Source organism: Hyla sarda, chromosome 4, assembly GCF_029499605.1.
Source record: "Hyla sarda isolate aHylSar1 chromosome 4, aHylSar1.hap1, whole genome shotgun sequence".
Classification (NCBI taxonomy): domain Eukaryota; kingdom Metazoa; phylum Chordata; class Amphibia; order Anura; family Hylidae; genus Hyla; species Hyla sarda.
The window spans coordinates 386,982,233-387,002,954 of NC_079192.1; the positions used below are offsets into that span (position 1 = coordinate 386,982,233).

A 20,722-nucleotide genomic window follows, 5' to 3' on the forward strand; every position below is an offset into this window, starting at 1 on the left:
ATGCAATGTTCATGATTTAGTACCCCACTTGTGTTTCGGAAGGTATACTTATGAGAAATGTCAAGGATGAAAGTGGAGCACCGATCAGGTAATACCTCCTGGTAAACTCCATTAAAGTATACTATTCTGGCAGACTATATCGACCACTAGGAAAAGCTTAGAAAGCACAATATATAGGACTTCCAAATTGAACATAATAATTATAAGTGTATACATTTCTAAGCTCCGCCTAGAAGGATCTGCAGGCATCGTGAAATTTATCATTTACTCATTCAATGGAGCTCAGTATCAGAAAAAGTAACTAACTATAAAGATGCACCACCAAATGTATACAGAAAGACTGGACAATCTACATGTTGCTCAAATTCATATTGTGGGATGATCTTAAATTGGCTGCCCAGTGGGGTAATTTTTATTTTTAAGATGGTAGATTGGCAGAAAATGAATGTAATTATCATTATTCACCTCCCTTATCCTGCATTACATACATGAACTGCCTGTTTTTTTCTTACATTTCCTCTGTGTCAAGATGGGACCCGGAAGTTAAAATCAGTGAGAACTTTGTGTTAGCCAATAATTTACTGAGGTGTGTGTGTGTGGGGGGGGGGGGGGGGGGGGGATAGGATAGGGGAAGTAAGTAATGCTTATTTTATTCTTTTCCCCCAGTCTGCCCCTTTTTAAATAAAATAAAATATCCCACCAAACAGCAGTTCAAAGCAACCATATTTCTATTTTTTTTTTCTTTCTACCAAAATGGAAGGTGTAGACTGATTGTTGCCCACAACTAAAGCACATCTGTCTACACCGCAACTTACTAATCTCTCTACAGAAGACTTAGTGCATAAAGTACATGAAAATTCAATCCATCATAGAGGTAAGGTAGTAGGATTAGGTGACATGGCAAATGTTAGGTGGAGGTTATGTTTCACCTGCTAATACAACAACCATATAATAGTCAGAATCTGGGCATTTTACATTTTTATTTAATAATCGCTCCTGTGGCACCAAACAATATGGATCAGCATTATACCATATGTTGTATGAGGGAAATTAAGCTATATGTCCTTTAAATACCAGTAGTCAAATACAAAGCATTCCAATTTCTCTTCTCCATGCACCCAAGTGTATTCAAATGAAAAATAAAAATAATTTTAACAACCCAACTCTTTAAAAAAGTAACATGGCCTATGAGTGCCACATCGACACGTCCACCTTCATAGGATACAAAACTTCAATTTTACTAAAGTGGTTACGGCTTTCCCCAAAAAACACATTGAAGAATCACTGAATCGTAAACTGTTTCGGCTAAAAACAAAAAAACATCAAAAACTTGTCAGATCAGAGCTCGTGGTGCAATATACAGTTGAAGAATAATAACAAAAAAGAGCAACTTTGACTCAGCAAATCTAGGCAGATTATGTGCAAATTAGTATGTATTACAGAAAAATATACACAGAATTGAACCTTTCTACTCTTTTTTTTTTGTTGTTTTTTTTTTTTTAAAGGATTTCTGTCTCCCATTAATTAGAAACAGGAAGTAATGCCACTGAATACACCAGCCTACATGCTCTTGTAACCAAAAAATGCCCAACCAGCAGTGAGCCATTTGGCAGAGTGTAGTGGAAATTAAATTACAATAAATAAAAAAAATAAAAAATAAAAAAAAGGTTTTCTTGCAACAATAAAAGCTGAAATCAGGCAGACTTAATCTTCATTCAAAGGGATTGTATTTACAGAAGTCTACATGAAACGGCCAGTCAAACTCGCAGCTTACCCTGTTATTGATGAGTTGGATATACAGATAGATTACAGTTTGGTCCCCATCAGGCTGTCCCTTGCAATCATCCGTACTCATTCAGTTGGCACCTTTGGTATATAATATCCCCCCGCCCACCTAAGGACATTTGCTGACATCACTCACAAGATTACTAGACCCCCTACAAAAAGTGATTGTGAACCATAGCTTAAGAGAGACATTTGCCTAGCTCCATCGAGTTTGGCTCAATGCTGAGCAGTCCTTACTTTAAAAATTTTTTTATTTTTTTATTTTTTTGCACTAGCATGCAGTAAATCAAATAAAAGAAATAACTGGTGACATTACATAAACTGTATTATAAAAGTATTTATCAGATGTGATAACCTCCTTTATCGAAATCGACCTTAAAACAGCAGCCGCCATCTAATTAATGGATCACTGCGTGGATGTTAAGAAGACAAGCTAAGAAGTCAGCATGCCATTTTTAAGAAGTTAATTTTAGGAAAATGAAAGAAAATTAATACCTTAATAGGCTGAATATCAAAAATATTTCTTGAGAATTTTATTTAAATTAAAAGAACCTTATGTACGAGACAGAAATCAGGGTAATTTATTTTTTGACACACCGGTCTACAAAGCCAGATACTGAAGTACCCGAGCAAGACCTTATTTCCAATGGGAAGCTGTGAGTCTCTTAATGTGCCTATGTATAAATATATATATATATGCAGAAGAAACTTGAACTAAGCCTAGTGCCAAATTTTTAACCCAAAAAATTATAAACCTCTACCAACTGTCATTCATTCACCACAAAGAGACAGGAATTTCTCCTATAAATGAGGACATTCAACCTATGTACCAGAAGAGATGACAGCACCAGGATTCTCAGACACGAACCACAATGGCTTATAAAGTCCACCTTTTGCTTTACAGTTTCTCATCTTTGGCCGAGAAACAAACGCAAGTTCCCTTTTTTTATATAAAAAAAAATAAAAATTTTGTTTTAAAGAAAGAAAAATGTGCTTCCCCTCTCTAAATCCAGTTGTGACATTTGACGACAATACATTGTCTATGGAGAGGGCTCTTTAAAAGTTTACATAGGAATAATAAAATAAAAAGTGAAAACTGAACCAAAGACAATTTAAAATAAAATAGAGCACTAAAAATTCAAATAGGCATAGGCCTAGAAGCAGTTGCATGGACCATAAAGCAATTGTCTTTTTAGTTCCTTCCTAAAACATCTCCTTCATTTAAAAGTTAGCCTAGATTGGGTCTGTATCTCCCAATTCTTCTTTCACTCCTTCAAGTTCAAACCGTGCCAAAAAAAAAAAGTGAATCTCACAGGTATATCTCCCTCTTGGCAGATTGGGAGGAAGGAGTTGTGGCGTGCTGGAAATCAGCCGTTTGGGTAAGTGGGATTTCCTCCATAGGGGAGTCCGTACATGGCTCATGGCTGTTACTGGTAAAGGCACTGTAAGTCGGTAACAGCTGGATGTTGGCCATTTTGGTGGTGCTGTTATTGTTGCCTCCAATGCGGTCCTCTGGAATTCTGGGGTTCCCATTGCCAATCTGCTCTTGGCTCCCCTTGTCTTGGTAAGGCACAAAAGTGGAGAGCTTCAGGGCATTCTTGGGCCTGTGGTTGGGGGATGGCTGGCCAGGCATCCAGCAAGTATCAGAGTGTCCAAATTCTGTACATTCCCGCGTGCAGTTTCCCGTCATGGCTACATCAGGCAGTGGTCTGAGATCTGAAGACAAATAGAGAATAAGAAGGAAATATTGGTTAGTAGTTCAGAGATTTAACAAACTCATCATTGTGAATATGACCTGTACTGTACCCCTAGAGCTCGCTTATTACAAGTGTGTTTTCTTTGGAGCTGTGAGTCATATACTAGAAGAAATGAATCTGAGTCATATCTCAAAAAGGGAAGAGGGAAATTGTGCCTTAAAGATCAGTGTTTAGTCAGGTATACAGCATGGCACAGAAAAAGAAAAAGCTATAAAAAAAAATAAAAAAAAATTCTATAACAATCTGTTCACATGGGACTAGTTGCCAAAATATGGTGAAAACAAAAATGATCATAAAATCCCAAATTAAGATTTGACTATTATAATTATCACCAAAAATGCCCAACACGGAACCAGAACATTTGTATTAACACACAGCGACTATAGAAGGTTTGCTACAGCAGTGCCATGGTCACACCAGTGTCCATATGTAACTTGTTACTGCCATGTTAGGTGATTGTCCACCTTCAACTAACCAGGGCTCAAGTCCTGGAGGAATGCGTGGGAACTGAGTTCCCGCACTTTTTCTACAGCAGGAACACCGTTCCCCTTAGCAAGAGTCCTGCAGGACCAGCCTTTGAGAAGAAATGTTGGGTGAGTTCCCACACTTTATTTTCCCAGGACTTGACCCTTGCAACTAACTGTACGGGAAAAAAATGGCTTAACAGTAAAAGAGAATCTGTTACAAGAAATCAATGCCAAAGTAAGTAAAGCAAGTCTAAACAAAATAGACTAATGTAAACAAATAAAAACAAAACAAAATAGTAGAACACACATTTGTCAAAAAGGTTGAGTTGAAAAAGGTGTACAAGTCTGTCAGTATAGGAGACTTTTAAGGGGTTTTTTGGGTAACAAAAAAAAAAAAAAAATGTACCTTCCTCGCACCCCCTTTTCTACAGTCCCTGGATTATGGTGGTGGGGGAAGGTGAAAACATTTTTTTTTTAAAGCCCTGCCTAAACACAAATAAATAGTCTCCGGATAACTTCTTTAAAGGGGAAAGTGGAAAACAAACAAACTTTTTTTTTCTAAATCAACTAATGCCAGAAAGTTAAACAGATTTTTACATTACTTCTATTAAAAATTCTTAATCCTTTCAGTACTTATTAGCAGCTGTATACTACAGAGGAAATTCTTTTCTTTTGGGATTTCTTTTCTGTCACGACCACAGTGCTCTCTGCTGACACCTCTGTTCATTTTAGGAACAGTCCAGAGCAGCATATGTTTGCTATGGGGATTTTCTCCTGCTCTGGACAGTTCCTGATGTGGATTAAGATTATTTAATAGAAGTAATTTACAAATCTGTTTATCTTTTTGGCATCAGTTGAAAAAAAAAAAATTCCACCGGAGTACCTCTTTAAGAAAAAAGTCAAGTCTGTCTATAGCCAAAAACACAAAGAATCTGCCCCCTGCCTCTCTTAAATCTTCTTAATCAATAACACATTTTTTTATTTCTGCTCAAAGGGTATCAATCTGGTTTTGCAATTAAACCTGATACACATAAATATGGATAAAGTGCAGGTATGGCACATGGATAAGATAGTACTGCATTCAAAAAATTCTGGACAACCCCTTTAAGACTTTCTTGGTCTAACACCCACAGAAGTGGTATCCAAAATGTGGCCCTTCAGATGTTCCACAAAACTAGCTTCCAGCATGCCTGAACATGTCAAGATTACAAGTTCTGCACCTTAAACAGAGACCATCATTTTTAAGCCAGAAGGCACTTAAAATAATTTAGAATAGTTCACAAGAAAAGGTCAATTGCTCGCCTTACCAGGGACCCTATCTATAGGTCTCTATACCATGTATTAGATGTAAACTTGGAATAAAAAGAACATGCTTCTAGCTAGCTATATTAAGACTGTAGGGTCACAAAATAGAACATACACCCAATTAAAGTCCCGATCAAGACTGGAATCTACAGAATAAGTGCATTTGTTTTATTCTCTTATCTCCGTTTCTGCAGAAAAAGCTGAGCCATCTGTTTGAGCATGGATTATGGCCCCGGTGTTCCTAACTTCACAAATTATGCTTCTAAAATTAGCTTTGCATAATGTATCGACAAAAGGCGTAAATAAAAAAAAATAATAAAAAAAAATTAAAATAAAAAATCAGTCTGTATGGGAAAAGCACAAGTCAATTTCTAGACGTAAAATGAATGTAAAAATATGCAGTGATTGATAGTGTTGATTTAGGAGCCAGCGGGAAGCACCAGGCTCAGAGCATGTACATTATTAGCATATACCGATTTTAGATTTCTTAATAAAATTTATCTGTTGGTCCAATCGACCTTTTTTTTTTTAGTTTTTTCTTCTCTCGTTCTGGTCAAAAGTTGATCCCTTGTGATGCAACAAACGTGAAATAAGCTACAGTTTGATGTAACTGTTTGCAAAGTATTTGCAAGATGCAGACAGGAGGCCCTGGTGCCCCATCAAAATGTCAAAACAAAACATTTAATTACTATTCTTGCTGAACAATAAACCTGATGATTTGGGGACCCTTAAGGTTCGCTATGCATTTGCCTCTGTCTGTTTGACAGCTGGTGCATCCCTTCTCCTGGGCTATTAAGAGTCCCATCTCTCCCTCCTCCTACCCCTCCTCTTTCCACCTCTTCACCATACATCCCCAGGCTCTCTCTCGGCAGTTACGAGGTTACACTTAGAATACAGAGATCTTTTAGATAAAAAAAAAAAAAAAAAGCATATTTAGCAACTAAAAAATGCTATGTACGATGCTCTGATTGCCTTTACATAACCATATTTTACAATTAGTATACCGATAAACCCAGACCACAATAACAAACCTTCCAGGGGAATTGCAGAAAAGAGAATACAAATGATATCTATAGTCACAGCAAGGGTTATAGCTGCTCCAGACAAACAGTTAAGTCATTAGATACATCATATTTCTAGCATTATACTCTAAATAATGGGGAATGGTAGAAGTCAATAGTCTGCCTGCATAAAAGGACCATAAAGCCTCCTTCACACTATGGAATTTCTGACCAGAATTCCGCTACATGAAACTTAATATGCAGGTAAATGGGTTTTCTGTGCACCCAAAATTCTGATAAAAAAAAAATAAATTGTCGGAATATTGAACCTGCTCAATTTTCTGTCAGAATCTCCTCCATAGACATGGTCCTCTATGGGGACGACAATGTCTGCACTGTCCGCGTTGGCCGCTCTGAAAACTTCCATAATAGGAAAAAACTAATGTCAAATCTTGGACAGAGGCGCCTTGTTAAAACATAGCTTTTACTAGTAATAATTAAAATAGATGATAAACAACAAATAATAGTGCACACTTTTGTGCACTATTATTTGTTGTTTATCATCTATTTTAATTATTACTAGTAAAAGCTATGTTTTAACAAGGCGCCTCTGTCCAAGATTGGACATTAGTTTTTTCCTATTATCTATTGCCGAGAGGTTTAGTGTTTATTAGGGGCATATGTATGGCCTGATACTTCTTACATACATTTAATTATCATCTGGAGCTTTTCAAGTATGGACCCGGCCTAAAGGTCCATATACACTTTAGTCAAACGTTGGCCGAACCAATGGACTCCGACAGGACTGGCCGACTGTCTAAAATATATGGAGACCTCCCAACAAGCCCAACCCCATCAGATTGGGGGGAAGGTCAGGCATGTTGGATTACAACTGACTGATCCTGTTGTTCTCAGAGATTTGCCAGCAGAGCTATCTGGCAGTGGCTTAGACCTTCTCTCCGGGAGATCGGGAGAGATAGTTGTTGGCAGAACAACAAATAGCTTTTAAAAGGTGTATGGCTAGCTTTAGAGACCGAGGTTGGAAGAGAGCATACTTTATATGTGAACAATATTTAAGGAAGGAACACTTATGTGCATTTTTTCGGGTTGTTTTAGGGGGTACGTGAACACAGAAAGTGATAACAAAAGTAGAAAACCGTAAAAAGGCCAGACTGGAGAGAGAGGTTTGGTTGATATATCCGTGCACCAGCAGTGTTGTACAAGTTTGTTCTCTCCATGTTCATTGAGATATTTAACTCCCAATATTCTACTCTAAACAATTCAAAATAATCCAAATTAATGGAAGACATAGGAACGTTGTATCTCCAGAACACCGGGATATTATTCTCTGGGATATTTTAACAATTAATATGTGAAAGATTAAGCAAGAAAGCCTTACAGGCAAGGTCAACACAGAAGCTGAACCCTGCTCAACAGAAATTGAAATGGTAATGCTGATTTAGCACAATAAAAAAGGAAATGGATGCCCTTGGAACAAGCCTAAATGCTACTGCCCTGTAATGATCTGATAGTCAGAAAATATGCCTTAAGGGGAACAAATGGTCATTGATCACAATATGTCATGGGAAATGGATTCTAAGATCATGGCAGGAATTTACTACCGGAATAAGGATCCTACCAGGGTGAATAATGGACTACTGTGTAAGGATTAACTGAGCATGTGTGGTCTCCTATAACATTGTTGTACCCTTTATATTAACAATTGCAGTCACCCTAGGGAAGGTGCTCTTATTCAATACAAGGAAACATAACAGACATGGTGAACATCAAAGAGATGAACTCTCTAGAGAATAAATTGTTCTCCTACTCATATTGGTACCTAGGATTGTTTTATAGTTCTTTTTATGCATTCTTTTTGATTGAGAAGTCAAAAGCCCCAATGGTTTAGAGAGGAGAAGGAACAAGACCTTAGATCCACTACTTCACTAGGCTACATGGAACACGTGGGTTCTTTATCAGTCATTGGACTCTAACTACAAATAAATTCCCATTATTGTCAAAATTTACAGAAAAGGTAACTGCAATAGTTAAAACAGATTAGTGACCATAGTAAACCCAATTTCTGGTCCAGTGTTTCCCTCCCAAAAAACATGAACAGCATTTATGACGTGTCCTTAACATTTTCCATAGTACAGAGGTATACAGTCATCAAGTTCTGAAATGGCAGCATGACCTAACAAATATTGATGACAATAATACAGTGTGTACCCTATTAATCATGTGAATTTGATCAGCCCTACAAGCTATTATGGGGGCCCAAACCCACCGGGAACTACATGCTGGCTAACACAGACTGCACACCCCTCTGTCCTCACTAAAACAATGTAACGTGAGTAGAAGAGGAACATGAGGTCATTTACCAGGGTCCTTTCTACATCGCGGGTTGCAGAGTCGCCTGCCCTGCAGACTTTAGAACCTTATAATGAGGCAGACCGCAGCCTAATCTTGGCACGTCCCGGGTTAGCGGACTATCGAAATTTTCACCGCTCTTCCCTTTGGCAGTGCGCATGTATAGGAGAGAGATAAAGAGAGAGAGAGAGAGGACGGCCAGTGAGACAGGGAGAGAAGGTACATCACACACACATTGTTCCTTATCTAATGTAACATATCTGCTAGCTGTACGTATACATTTACATACAGAATGTGAACCAACGGCTCCCAATAGTCTAAAACTATGAAAATACACTGGTAACATTGAATGGTTTTCAGTGTTCTTGGAACCTTCATTTGCTTACTAAAATAATTGTGCTACATTTTCCTTCTTCCCTCACGATGATCCATTCCTGCATTTCTAGTACAGAGTTCCCAACCCAGTCCTCAAGGCCCAAACAGTCCAGGATTGGAGTTTTTCCCTGTTTTGTTCCAATGATATAACAAACAAAAAAAGTTGCTGGGTCTTGAAAACTAGGTTGGGGGTGGGCACTGTCTTGGATTGATTCTGTCATCCCTTTCATTCTGCCTGAACCACAAGTCATTGGCGTGGTCCCCGCTGGCTTCTGCCTGCCCAGCCAGCCTTGATTGATCGACTAATCTCTCGCTTTCTGTTTAGGTATAGGGAGAGATCTATCAAAGCTGATGGGACTTAAATAAGCCACCCAGGACTGCCCTATTTCAGGTAGCATTAAAGAGATGACAGATTCCCTTTAAAATACCAACTTAAAGGAGTAGTACGGGACAGTTTTTTTTTAAATGACTTACCTCCCGCCGCTGCCCCGATGCTTTCGTTGTCCCACTGCGGTCCCTAGTATGCACCTCTTCTGGATTCCCTATGGTCAGCACATTATGCTGGGGCTCAGGAATTACCAGCTACAGCAATGTCCCGTTTCCACCTGGGTTGCTAGGCGGCAATCTGACTTATTAGGCCCTAGCCTTTTTCCTGGTGCCAGGGCTCAATATGTCAGATTGCCACCCAGTTAATCACTGGGCAAGATGGGACATCACTGTGGCTGGAGATTTCTGAGCTGCAGCATGATGTGTTGACCACAGGGAACCCTGGCGCACACCGGGGACCATAGTGGAACAACGGAGGCACCAGGAAAGCGACGGGAGGTAAGTAAATTTTTATTTTTTTATTTTTTTTATACTTGACAAAATGGTAAATTTGATAATAAAAAAAACCCTATCCTGTAATAATTCTTTAAGAGAAAAAGTGTTACCAATGCATAATGTGAACCCGGCCAAGGGCCTATGGTAGTTTAAAGACCAATAATAATTGGTTGTGTTAGGGGTATGTTTAATAGGAAAACTTTGTATGGATGATCTGGTAAAGAAGCATTACTACAGATACAAGAGTAATTCCTGGAATGGGTATTTCGCATTTCAGGGCTTTAAAGTCTACAATGGGTCATCGATCTACTCCCTCTCTAAAGGAAAACCCTGCATTCTCATGTTTAATACATGTCACAATCCTCCCAAATAACCTCAAAATGAAGTAGTAAGAGTCGATTTCCCTGCCCTATGGACCCAATGGGGATGGAATGGATAAAACATAATGTTAAATGTGTATAGTTGTGTTTTTATATATTGAATTATCTATTGGGTATAAAGGCCAATAGGCCAGTTTGCCCTGTGGTAAAAAAAAAAAAAAAAAACTATAGAACTAGATATCAAAGAAAGTACCTAGTGAAGGATGTTAGAACACAATAAGACTAAAGTGCTTCCTTTTATGAAAATACCTATTCTACGCTCTTCAACTATCCACAAATTTAACAAAATTTGTAGATAGGGCCACTAAATTGGGCCACAAGGATTCTTAACCATTTCTAGGTTTATTCAAAGGGCATTTATGATTACTTGGTTGCATTTTGCTGCAATACCAAAGCAATAGGCATTGCTCTGAATATCTATGTTCTATACAAAAGCCATTACATTTACTCCATTCAAGCTGTTAATGCAATTGTCACAAATGCAATTACGAAATCTCAATTTCACGGCCATTTATAAGTAGCGCCATTTCTGCATTAGACACATACACTGCATTTACAGAGCTGAACACTTACAACATGCTAAAACAAGGGGAAAATAGAATCAGAAGCTTGCTGGACCATTTGGCTAGATTTGCTACTGTGATCGCTACTGGCAACAATGCAGGATTTTCACATACTCTAGGTTAATCTAAAATTACAAGTGGAGGCCCAAAGGAGAAAAGCTAGACGTAGCATGAAGCATAGCGGGAGCCAAAGGGAATATGGAAACAGGCATGCAAATGAGGAGCAGAAGCGTGGACCTTTTTTATTTCTTTTTTTTTTTTTACATCTAGAAGAGCTTCATCGGTAAAGAGAAGGAACCTATAGAATAATAGCATACTGTACAGAAACTGTAGGAAAGACATTGTACCTATTAGAGTCTTCACAAAAGTCTTTATGCCTAATATACTAAAAATTAGAATGCAGAAACCAAAAGAATCTGATCTAAAGCGGTTCTATAGCACTGCGTGAATGCAGCTAAGGCTAGGTTAACATTGCCCTTGGCTCCGCTATATAGAGCTCTGTCGGCAAGTCCATCGTTACGACGGGAGTTTAGCGGAGGAAAAATAGTGCATGCGCTTTTTTTCCTCTGCTAAACTCCGGTAAACTACTGGATTACCGACTGACCCCATTCAAGTAAATGGGATCAGTCGGGACGTGGTGGCATCAGTTGTGCTCCGAACCGTTTTGGAGCCATTTGGCGCAAAAAAAGACAAAACAAAAAAACTAAAGAAAGAGGAGCCAAATGGATCCAGAACGGGAGAGAGCACAATGGCAATGGTGAACCTAGCCTAAGTGAAGTGGGTTTGGTGTTTGCCCATTCATTTTGCCACCATACATAGACATTTCTACATCCTGCGATGGTGTAGCAAACTTTAATGAAGTGTATTAGTCAATGTCCCCTGTACCTAACTATAGCCATACTGTTCTAGATAGTTGTAGGCCCTTAATTCAGAAATGGGAATGTCTAGAAGGGACAACTCTGCTTAGCCTTGAAGCCAACCATGGTCCCATCAATACTGCCCTATATGTTTCAAAGAAGCAGATTGTGGCTTTGAACCAGAGCCTAGTGGGTTTGAACCAAGTAGAATGTATTAAAGTTCTAGACATATGTATCGGTATCTTTGTATGAGTTTCTATGTTAAAAGCTTTTACTACAAAAACACACATGGCTATTGATGCAAATCAAGCAACTATTTTCCAAGTTCAGAAGAACCAATTACTTCCATTTAAAAATCTTAATCCTTCCAGTTCTTTTCAGCTGCTATATGCTGCTATAAGTTCTTTTCTTTTTGAATTTCTTTTCTGTCTGTCCACGGTGCTCTCTGCTGACACCTCTGTCCATGTCAGGAACAGTTCAGAGTAGAAGCAAATCCCCATAGTAAACCTATACTGCTCCGGACAGTTACTGACATGAACAGAGGTATCAGCAGAGAGCACCGTGGACATTAATCAGCTGATAAGTACTGGAAGGATTAAGATTTTTTTTATAGAAGTGATTTACAAATCTGTTTAACTTTTTGGCACCAGCCGATTAAAAAAAATAAAATAAATTAAGTACCCCTTTAAGTTAGGCCATAGCCCCCCCTTTTGTGGACATCATCGTTCCTTAACTCTGTAGCCATCCATTATTTTGTATTTATTTTCTAGTTATATAGCCACACCCTGAACCAAGATGGTGTTGTGACTGCTACCTCTACACCTCTCATAGCTACAATACATCTTACATATGCCTTGACAAAACAAAGTGGAATGGTGGGACAACATAGTAACCTACAACTGATCAGCCTAACATTTAAACAAAAGCAAGTAAAGTGATATTGTAGCACTAAGTGCTGAAATAGTCAATACTGGCTATAATAGAGAGGTGTCAGAGCACACAGCATCATATTTTGCTGAGTAGCTGCAGATCTGTCAGCTTGTTCATGCTGGCACCTGCTCTCCACTGAAAGCATCTACAATGGGCAATGAGCATCAAAAATGGAGCACAGTGCAATGGAAGAAGACAGACTGGTCTGATGTGTATGCCCAGGGGCATGTGCATCACTTACCTGGAGAACTGATGGCACCAGGATGCACTATGGGAAGGAGATAAACTGGCAGGGGCAGAATGACACTCTGGGCAACAGTTTGCTAGAAAACCTTGGGTTCCGGTATTAATGTGGATGTTACTTTGATATGTACCATCTACCTAAACATTATTGCAGACCAAGTTCCTTCCTTCTGAAGTTTAACAACAGGATTTCCTAATGGCAGTGGTCATGAATTGTTCATGAATGGTTTGAGGAACGGCATTGACTCAACCTTGATAACACTGGACATTTGTGGAATGTGCTGGAAAGCAAGTCTTATACTCACAACTTATAGGACGTAAAGGATTTGCTGCTGACATCTTGGTGCCAGATACCACAGGACATTCTGGAGTCCATGGTTTGGTGGGATGGGGAACCTACACTAATATTATATACAGTAAGGAAGAAGGTATAAAGAACGCACTCACCCGGTTTCATGCCAAAGAGGAGGTAACTCTATTCCAAAGTGGCATGGAATACAAAGGGTCAGGGAGAGGAAGAAAGTTGAGCTCGGCCGAGCTGGTAGAACGACTGTCCCGTTTCACGGGTTCTCCGCTTGGTCATGCCCCATGGGCGTGACCAAGGGGAGAACCCGCGAAACGAGACCGTGGTTCCACGAGCTCGGCCGAGCTCAACTTTCTTCCTTTCCCCGACCCTTTGTATTCCATGCCACTTTGGAATAAAGTTACCTCCTCTTTGGCATGAAACCGGGTGAGTGCGTTCATCCTCTCCCCGACCCTTTGTATTCCATGCCACTTTGGAATAAAGTTACCTCTTCTTCGGCATGAAACCGGCTCAGTGCGTTCTTTGTACCTTCTTCCTTACTGTATATGCTATTCTACATGTTCCATGTAAGTGCACCCCCGACACCACTGCCACATCACCCGTACACAGTCTAGCTTCAGCACTCACAGGACCGCTAGATTACACTACAGTGCCGGCTCTCTATCTATTGCTACCTACACTAATATTAGATAGGTGGGTTCAATGCAATGGTGTCTTTATGAAGAATCTGGGGAGATTTAAGGTGTTCTTTAAGCCGGGTTCACACTGCGAAATCTCCGGCCAGGAGTAATCCGTCCGGAGATTCCGAATGCGGCCAGCGCCGACTGAATCTGTCGGCGCTAGGACTGCGCAGACATTCCCATCCCCATAGACACCAATGTCTGTGGAGCGGAGATCTGCCAGAGGAATGAACTCGTTCAATGTTCTGGTGGAAATTTTTAAAAGAGGATTTTCTGGGTGGAAAGTCCGCCTGGAAAAACCTGCAGTGTGCACTGTGCAGCGGAATCTCATTTCCACCCATTTCCGAGCGGAATTCAAAATTGAATTCTACTAGGAAATTCTGGCCCCAGTGGAGGACAGTCCCATAGTACTATACTACTTCCAAAAATGTATGCATTCTGATCAGTTAAATGGCCACAGTTCTGAGTATCCCATATTACTGGATATGTGTTGTGAACACGTTCTCTTATATAAATAATGTAAAGCCTGCAGATTGGGGGAATGGATCTGATACCATCTTAGAGGAGGCTTGCAATTGAGTCCCAGAGGCTTGTTTTTTCAGTATAATTATAGGCTTACTGATTCCAGCATAGGGATTTCAGAGACCCCACACAATTATACTGGCTGAAATAACAGGGTAGAGGAGGAAAAGTATCAGGCATTATATTTTCCATGAAGCTGCACGGGTGATGCTGGAAACTCTGGGGAACTCACTGAAAAGCTTTGAGTCACTGTGTATTGAGGCAGGCACAGCCAAGAAGAGATGGGGCCCTTAGTGTGATTTCTATAGAATGGCAACTATATCAAGGCTAGGGGGCCACTGGGGCCCATTTAGTTAAGATGGCATGTACTCCAACAAGACACTAAATTTACACTTGATGTAAATGCTGTAGATTTGTAAAGGAAAAATCTGCAATGGGATTACAGTAGCAGGCAAGTGGATGGGGTTTTACCTATTTCAAATAAATATGAGCATACTGTGGATTTTCACCACAGATTTCATCACCATAAGGGTGGTGGTGGCAAAATCTGCATGTAGCTTACATTACAATGTCACAATACTTTACTAGTTATTGGTATTATTAGCTCAATAGTTTTTTTCCCCCATCAATGGGAGCTGCATTGGGGAGGGGGGGGGGGTTGGGGTTTATGGGGTATTTGGGAGTACATTATTTAATAAATGATCAGTTTTAAATGAGGTGAAATAAAAAAAAAAAAAAAAAAAAAAAAATATATATATATATATATATATATATATATATAAAATTATTTTTTTATTTTTTTTATTTAACATTCTAATTATCTATTAGTGACCACAATATCTGAAACATTTAACCTTTGAACCTGGCCATTGCATCACAGTGTCGGCCCTTATCTAGAACTAACACCGGTAAAAACTTGATATTTATCATGATTCTGGAACAGGTTTTCTTACAATTCTATGCTGTACCATTCCTCTATGATTCCTCCTAGAAATGTATGAATGCATTGAGAGCTGGGGGATGCTGTAATGTCAATGTGGTGCGTACCTACACAGTCTAAAAGGGTCAGCATTAATTATCCATACTCCTAGTTTATAATGTATACATGTCTCCAGGATGAGTAACAGAGCGCCAGAATTTAAATGGGCACTGTCATCAACATTATTTTTTGATATGTTGTAGTACATATGTACTACAACATCTCTCTAATATATTTTAATTTTTTAATTTTTTTATTAACATTTTCTAATTTATGTTTGAAAACCGGCCACTGGGGGTCTCCCTCCTAGTGGCCGGCTGCAGGCTGGCGTGACGTCACGCCTGAAAAAGGAGTGATGTGGCCGGGCATCGGTCCTTTTTCATTCAGCCTGCGCTCGCTCCCTGCCCGTCAATCAGACAGGTGGGAGCGAGCACATTGGCTCCCTGGCCTGACACGCCGGCCCCGCCTTCCGCACATGGAGCCGCTGCTGCTGCCGCCACTGCCTGACTCTGCAGTATGTATATGAGAGCGGGGATCATGATTTTAAATGGGGGTTAGGGGAGAGCGGGGCTCAGGGTTTTAACAACGGGGGTTGGGGGGGCGGGTGGAGGGAGGGAACGGGGTAGTTCGCCAGCATTTATTGTTTTCAACACGGGGGGGGGGGGGTGAACGGGGTAGCGTGGCAGCATTTATTGTTTTCAACACGGGGTGCCTCCAGCTGTTTTACCACTGCAACTCCCAGCATGCCCTGACAGCCAATAGATGTCAGGGCAAGCTGGGAGTTGTAGTGGTGAAACAGCTGGAGGTACCCTGTATAAATGGAGTAAAGGCGGAAGTTCCCCCCAGCAGGCACCACGTCACTGATGCCTGCTGGGGGGATCATACTGCCAGTGAGCATACTGCCAGGCAGACAAAAAGTATTTTTTATATAGTAAGAAAAAAATTTAAAGCAGGGAGGGGGTTAGGGATAGATGGGCAATAGGCAGGGACAGGAAAAAAAAAAAAAAAAAGATGGTGGGAGCTACCCTTTAAGGAAAGTATAAGGGACTGTTCACGCTGGGGACATAAGAGTCATCCTATTGACAGCAACACTTTCCGGACTGATTCCACCAGAACATGTTCAGTCTTCCGGTGGAACACAATTCCTCATCAGAAGTTCTGCAACAGAATCACTGACGTGTGAACAGAGCAGCAGACTCCCGCTAAAATCAAGGGGGGGCTGCTGCAAGTAGATCCAATGCCAAGATTCCAACATCTGCATGTTCCCCCCATGTTTGTGTGGCTTGTCTCTGGGTAATCCTGTTTCCTGCCCCATTACAAAAAAAAAACAAAAAAAAAACATACAGATAAGTTAATTTGAAATTTACATGGCAAGCCCCAATGGGGACAGGACCAATGTGGGTGATGATCATTTGTGTACAGTGCTACAGAATATGTGGGTGCTATATAGATGAATGAAATAAATACAATAAAGATTTGCTGTGGTTCAAGCCTCCCTTGTATACACAAAATCATACTTACAGGAGTAAAGGAAGTTGATATCTATGCTGCTGTTTGCAGGGTCGCTGTGCTGGAGATCGGCATTAGCGGTCCCTGCGTCTGCAGAAAGGACATGAAGGGAAAAAGGTGGTCACCTGTGACTCGGGATGAGGAAAAATCATCTTGACAGAGCATAAATTGGTCAATCAGAGAATAAAATTTATCGGTGATCACCTCATTCCCTCTTTGGTTGTTCTGAGGGCTTATATCACTTTAGTTATTTTTAGAGTTTCATGCTGCCTGAACCACTAGTCACCTGAGCTATCCCTAATTGCTTCTGCCTGCCCTGTCAGCTTCGATTGATAGGTGTCTTTCTATACCAAAACAAGAAAAAGGTTGGTGGGGATGGGAGAAGCCACTGGGGACCGCTCCAATGACTCATGGTTCAGGCAGCATGAAAGGATTGACAGGTTCCCAACTAACCTACTAAAAGCATGATTTGAATTTAGGAAGATGTGTTATTAGACTGCACAAAACTATGACAAATGTAATGTCTTCTAAAGAAAAGAAGGAGAAATGGGAAAGAAAAAGGTCCTATGAGATTAGGGTCATCTTTTCGTTAGGGACAACACCAATCTTGTCCATGGACAATGCCTGGTGCTTAGGCTGAAAGACCGGGCAGCAATAGTATTTACTCCCCATGTACAAAAGAGTGGCACCATTTTTAGAATAACAATTCCATGCAGCTTTGTTCTATTTACACAAAACACCTTATTGCAATATAACCACCTTAAAATCAGTTTGCTCAAATGTTATTACATACAAAAATCACAAAAAGAAGACTAACCATTTCGAGTAGAATGACAATCCCTGTATCTACCGGATACTAAAGTTTAATTTATTGGTATATTTAAAAATTAACAGGCCAATGCCTCAATATGAAACATATCTGGTTGCATACAAGTCTATTTGGTTTTCGAGTGGCCCCTTATTTTTCACCCATGTCTCCTGTACAATTAAAACTTGAGGCAAGGAAACCAAAACGGTTTGCTAAACCTAATATGTTCTCCAACATTCAACAATGAAAGTAAAGGGATGGTAGTATATACCAGCAGGGAGGGAAGCATGGTGGCGCAGGTGGTTAACACGGTTGTCTTGCAGCACTGGGGTCCAAATCTCACCAAGGACAACAGCAGTTTGTATGCGTTTGCGTGGGTTTTCTCCGGGTACTTTGGTTTCCTCCCACACTCAAAATGATACTGATAGGTGAATTTAGATTGTGAGCTCTAGTGGGGACAGGGACCAAGTTGAGTGTACAGCCCTGCAGAATCTGTGTGCACCATTATTATGGCATCACTTATTACTAAGGTAGGTACCGCTGGTGCACTTACAATGTCCGCCTCAGATATCACCTTTGGTACTAGAGGATGGAGCAAAATTTTTGAGCTTATTGATTGGGTATTACATTAGATTTCACTCGGAATCTACACTGATACGTCCACTTGGATTCTGCTCGGAAACCACGGTTTGTAGTCACATGCAGATTAGCCCTGCTGAATGGGGATCCATGGCCTATCGAAGTGCAAACCCAAAGCATGCACCAGAGGTTTTGCTAAGGATTTTCTTGCAAATCTGGAGAGTTTTCTAATGGAAAAAAATCATTGTGAGAACATGTCCTAAGAGAATGAAACCCATAAAAGCTAATACACAAAGGACCAGGACCACCTAAGGCCAGCACTGTATACCTGTCTACGTATATCCACCAGACAATCTGAGAGATGTTGGCGGGTCATTCGAGTACTGATTTAGGTTGTTTTTTATTTATCTAAAAACAAAATTTCACTAAATAAATACACAGTAGTATAAACACACGTCAGTATAAAAATTGGGCAAATTCATCCAACACAACAGCAGGGAATGTAGGAGATCTTTATCACGGAGCCTATAGCAAAGTAAGTTCGTTGCCTTTACAAATCCACAGTATGGCTTTTCCTTTTTGTCAAGAAAAATAGACAAGCCCAAAAATAATAAAAACCAACCAAGTAAGAGAGAAAAAGTGGACAGTAGCATAGGCACTATATATTTAAAGGGGTACTCCACTGCCCCAGCATCCGGAGCATTTTGTTCCAAATGCTGGGTGCGGGTGTCGTGACATTATGGCCACACCCCTAGTGACATCACACCACACACCCTCAATGCAAGTCTATGGGAGGGGGCGTGTTGGCTGCCATGCCCCCTCCCATAGACTTGCATTGAGGGGTGTGGTGTGACGTCACAAGGGGCGTGGCCGTGACATGACCCCCGAAGCCTGCCCCAGCGTTCAGAACAAAATATTCCAGATGCTGTGGCAGTGGAGTACCCCTTTAAGTCAGATCTCCACCGATACTTAGACAAGCGATACTAATGAACCCATATGACTCACTCTTCTGCTCTCTGAAGAACAAGTGCAGCCATTGGCCACCAAAGCTTACAATCATAGGAGTCGCAAATCAATTGAGCTGTTGCCTTTACAGTAAAGCCGTTCCCAGAAAAAATACTTAAAGGCTCTAATTAAATTTGTCCAAGAAATGCCATTATCTACTTTGTGGCTGCTATTTTGTCTATGAGGAAATGTTATGAACATGTTGAGAAGGAGGTCTCACGGGGGTATCAGATAGCATATCAGCCTGCAGCGGTTGCGTTGCTGCCAGCCGTGGTATTCTGGCATCAAGAAATTATGAGCAAGCTATTGGCAGAGATCAGCTGCTGTGCTGTTTGCTATCAATGCGCATTAACAGTTCCCGAGTATGGGGTAACTTACAAGGCCATCACAGGCTGCCATAAGAGCCATCAGCTCGGCTGCCAGCACAAGTTATTGATTTTGTTGTCATTAATCTAAAGGCTAAATGTCTATTCCAGCGCAGCTTCTGCACTCGGTCGACCAGCGGGGCTACCAGTGCCAGGTATTCGGAAGAACGCTGACTCATGCCATGGAACAGAACCAGCACCCAAAATCTTCACAGCACTGTGGGGCGAAAGATGATATTTAGATTCCATTTCTGCAATTCAATGCAGTGGATTCGCCGGAGCTTAAGCATTCAATTTTCCTTTCAAGAAAATGAAAGAGGCAAATCATAAGAAAAGGCAAGAGAGATTATAGGAAAAGACATGCTGACACAAAATCAAAAAAAGACTGACAGGGGGAAGAGATTGGGTAAGAGGAGGCGCATAAGAACCATATTATAAGACGACAAGTCAGAAGGAGAATAGATGAGATGGAGAGAGCTAGAATTTGGTGTACAGCGGAGTTCCTCTGGAGACCCTGCTGGGAGATTGAAGGAGGCTATGAATGTGTTATTACCGGGGCTCAATATGATGAGATGCAGAGCGTATGTATGCGGTTAGTGGGGCGGCCTGGGAAATTCACCATCATTAACCCGTCCACAAAACATCTCCAGTGGTGGGATGGCCGGTGCTGATGGGATCACGCCAAGCTTCGAGCAATTACAGCCCAGCGCTCAACCTCACAAAGCACTCGGCTTTATAGGGATACTCTTAACTCTTTACAGGACCCAATAAAAAGGCATTCGTAATGGATGTGATGGCAATGGGATATTAACACTGGATGGGTGACTTAGATAATAATACTGGAGGGCCGCCAACTTTTTTTTTTTCCATATGGTAGGTGTTGAGGGCCAACAGTATTGCATGGGCTTTTTTCATTATGGTTCTAAAACCTAAATGTGAGAAGCTATTACATGGCTTTTAAATTATGTATTAGTAGCATTAGATGGCTGAGTGCTTCCATTCTTATGCAATACGCTGCTAATTGGGGTTGAACTTTACAACCCGAGGATGATGTTCGGCATGAAATGGGTTTCTCGAAAATTAACATATTGTATCATATAGTGTTACTGGCCAACT

The 20,722-nt window shown here is 40.6% G+C and overlaps 1 protein-coding gene across 7 annotated transcripts in view; it reads right to left on the reverse strand.

Moving 5' to 3' along the window:
* Nucleotides 1-961: 961 nt before the first annotated feature.
* PCDH1 (protocadherin 1) overlaps nt 962-20,722 on the reverse strand; it is a 242,701-nt gene continuing 222,940 nt past the window's right edge. For 4 of the 7 annotated variants that reach the window (XM_056517043.1, XM_056517041.1, XM_056517044.1 and 1 more), the window contains exons 5-6: nt 16,862-16,939; nt 962-3,501 (exon numbers count right to left, since the gene is read on the reverse strand). In XM_056517043.1, the coding sequence (XP_056373018.1) occupies nt 3,095-3,501; nt 16,862-16,939 (485 nt within the window). In that variant the 3' untranslated portion in view covers nt 962-3,094. Of the gene's footprint in view, nt 3,502-8,696; nt 8,830-16,861; nt 16,940-20,722 lie in introns of all 7 variants that reach the window. The other 3 variants (XM_056517046.1, XM_056517047.1, XM_056517042.1) reach the window with 3 other exon arrangements.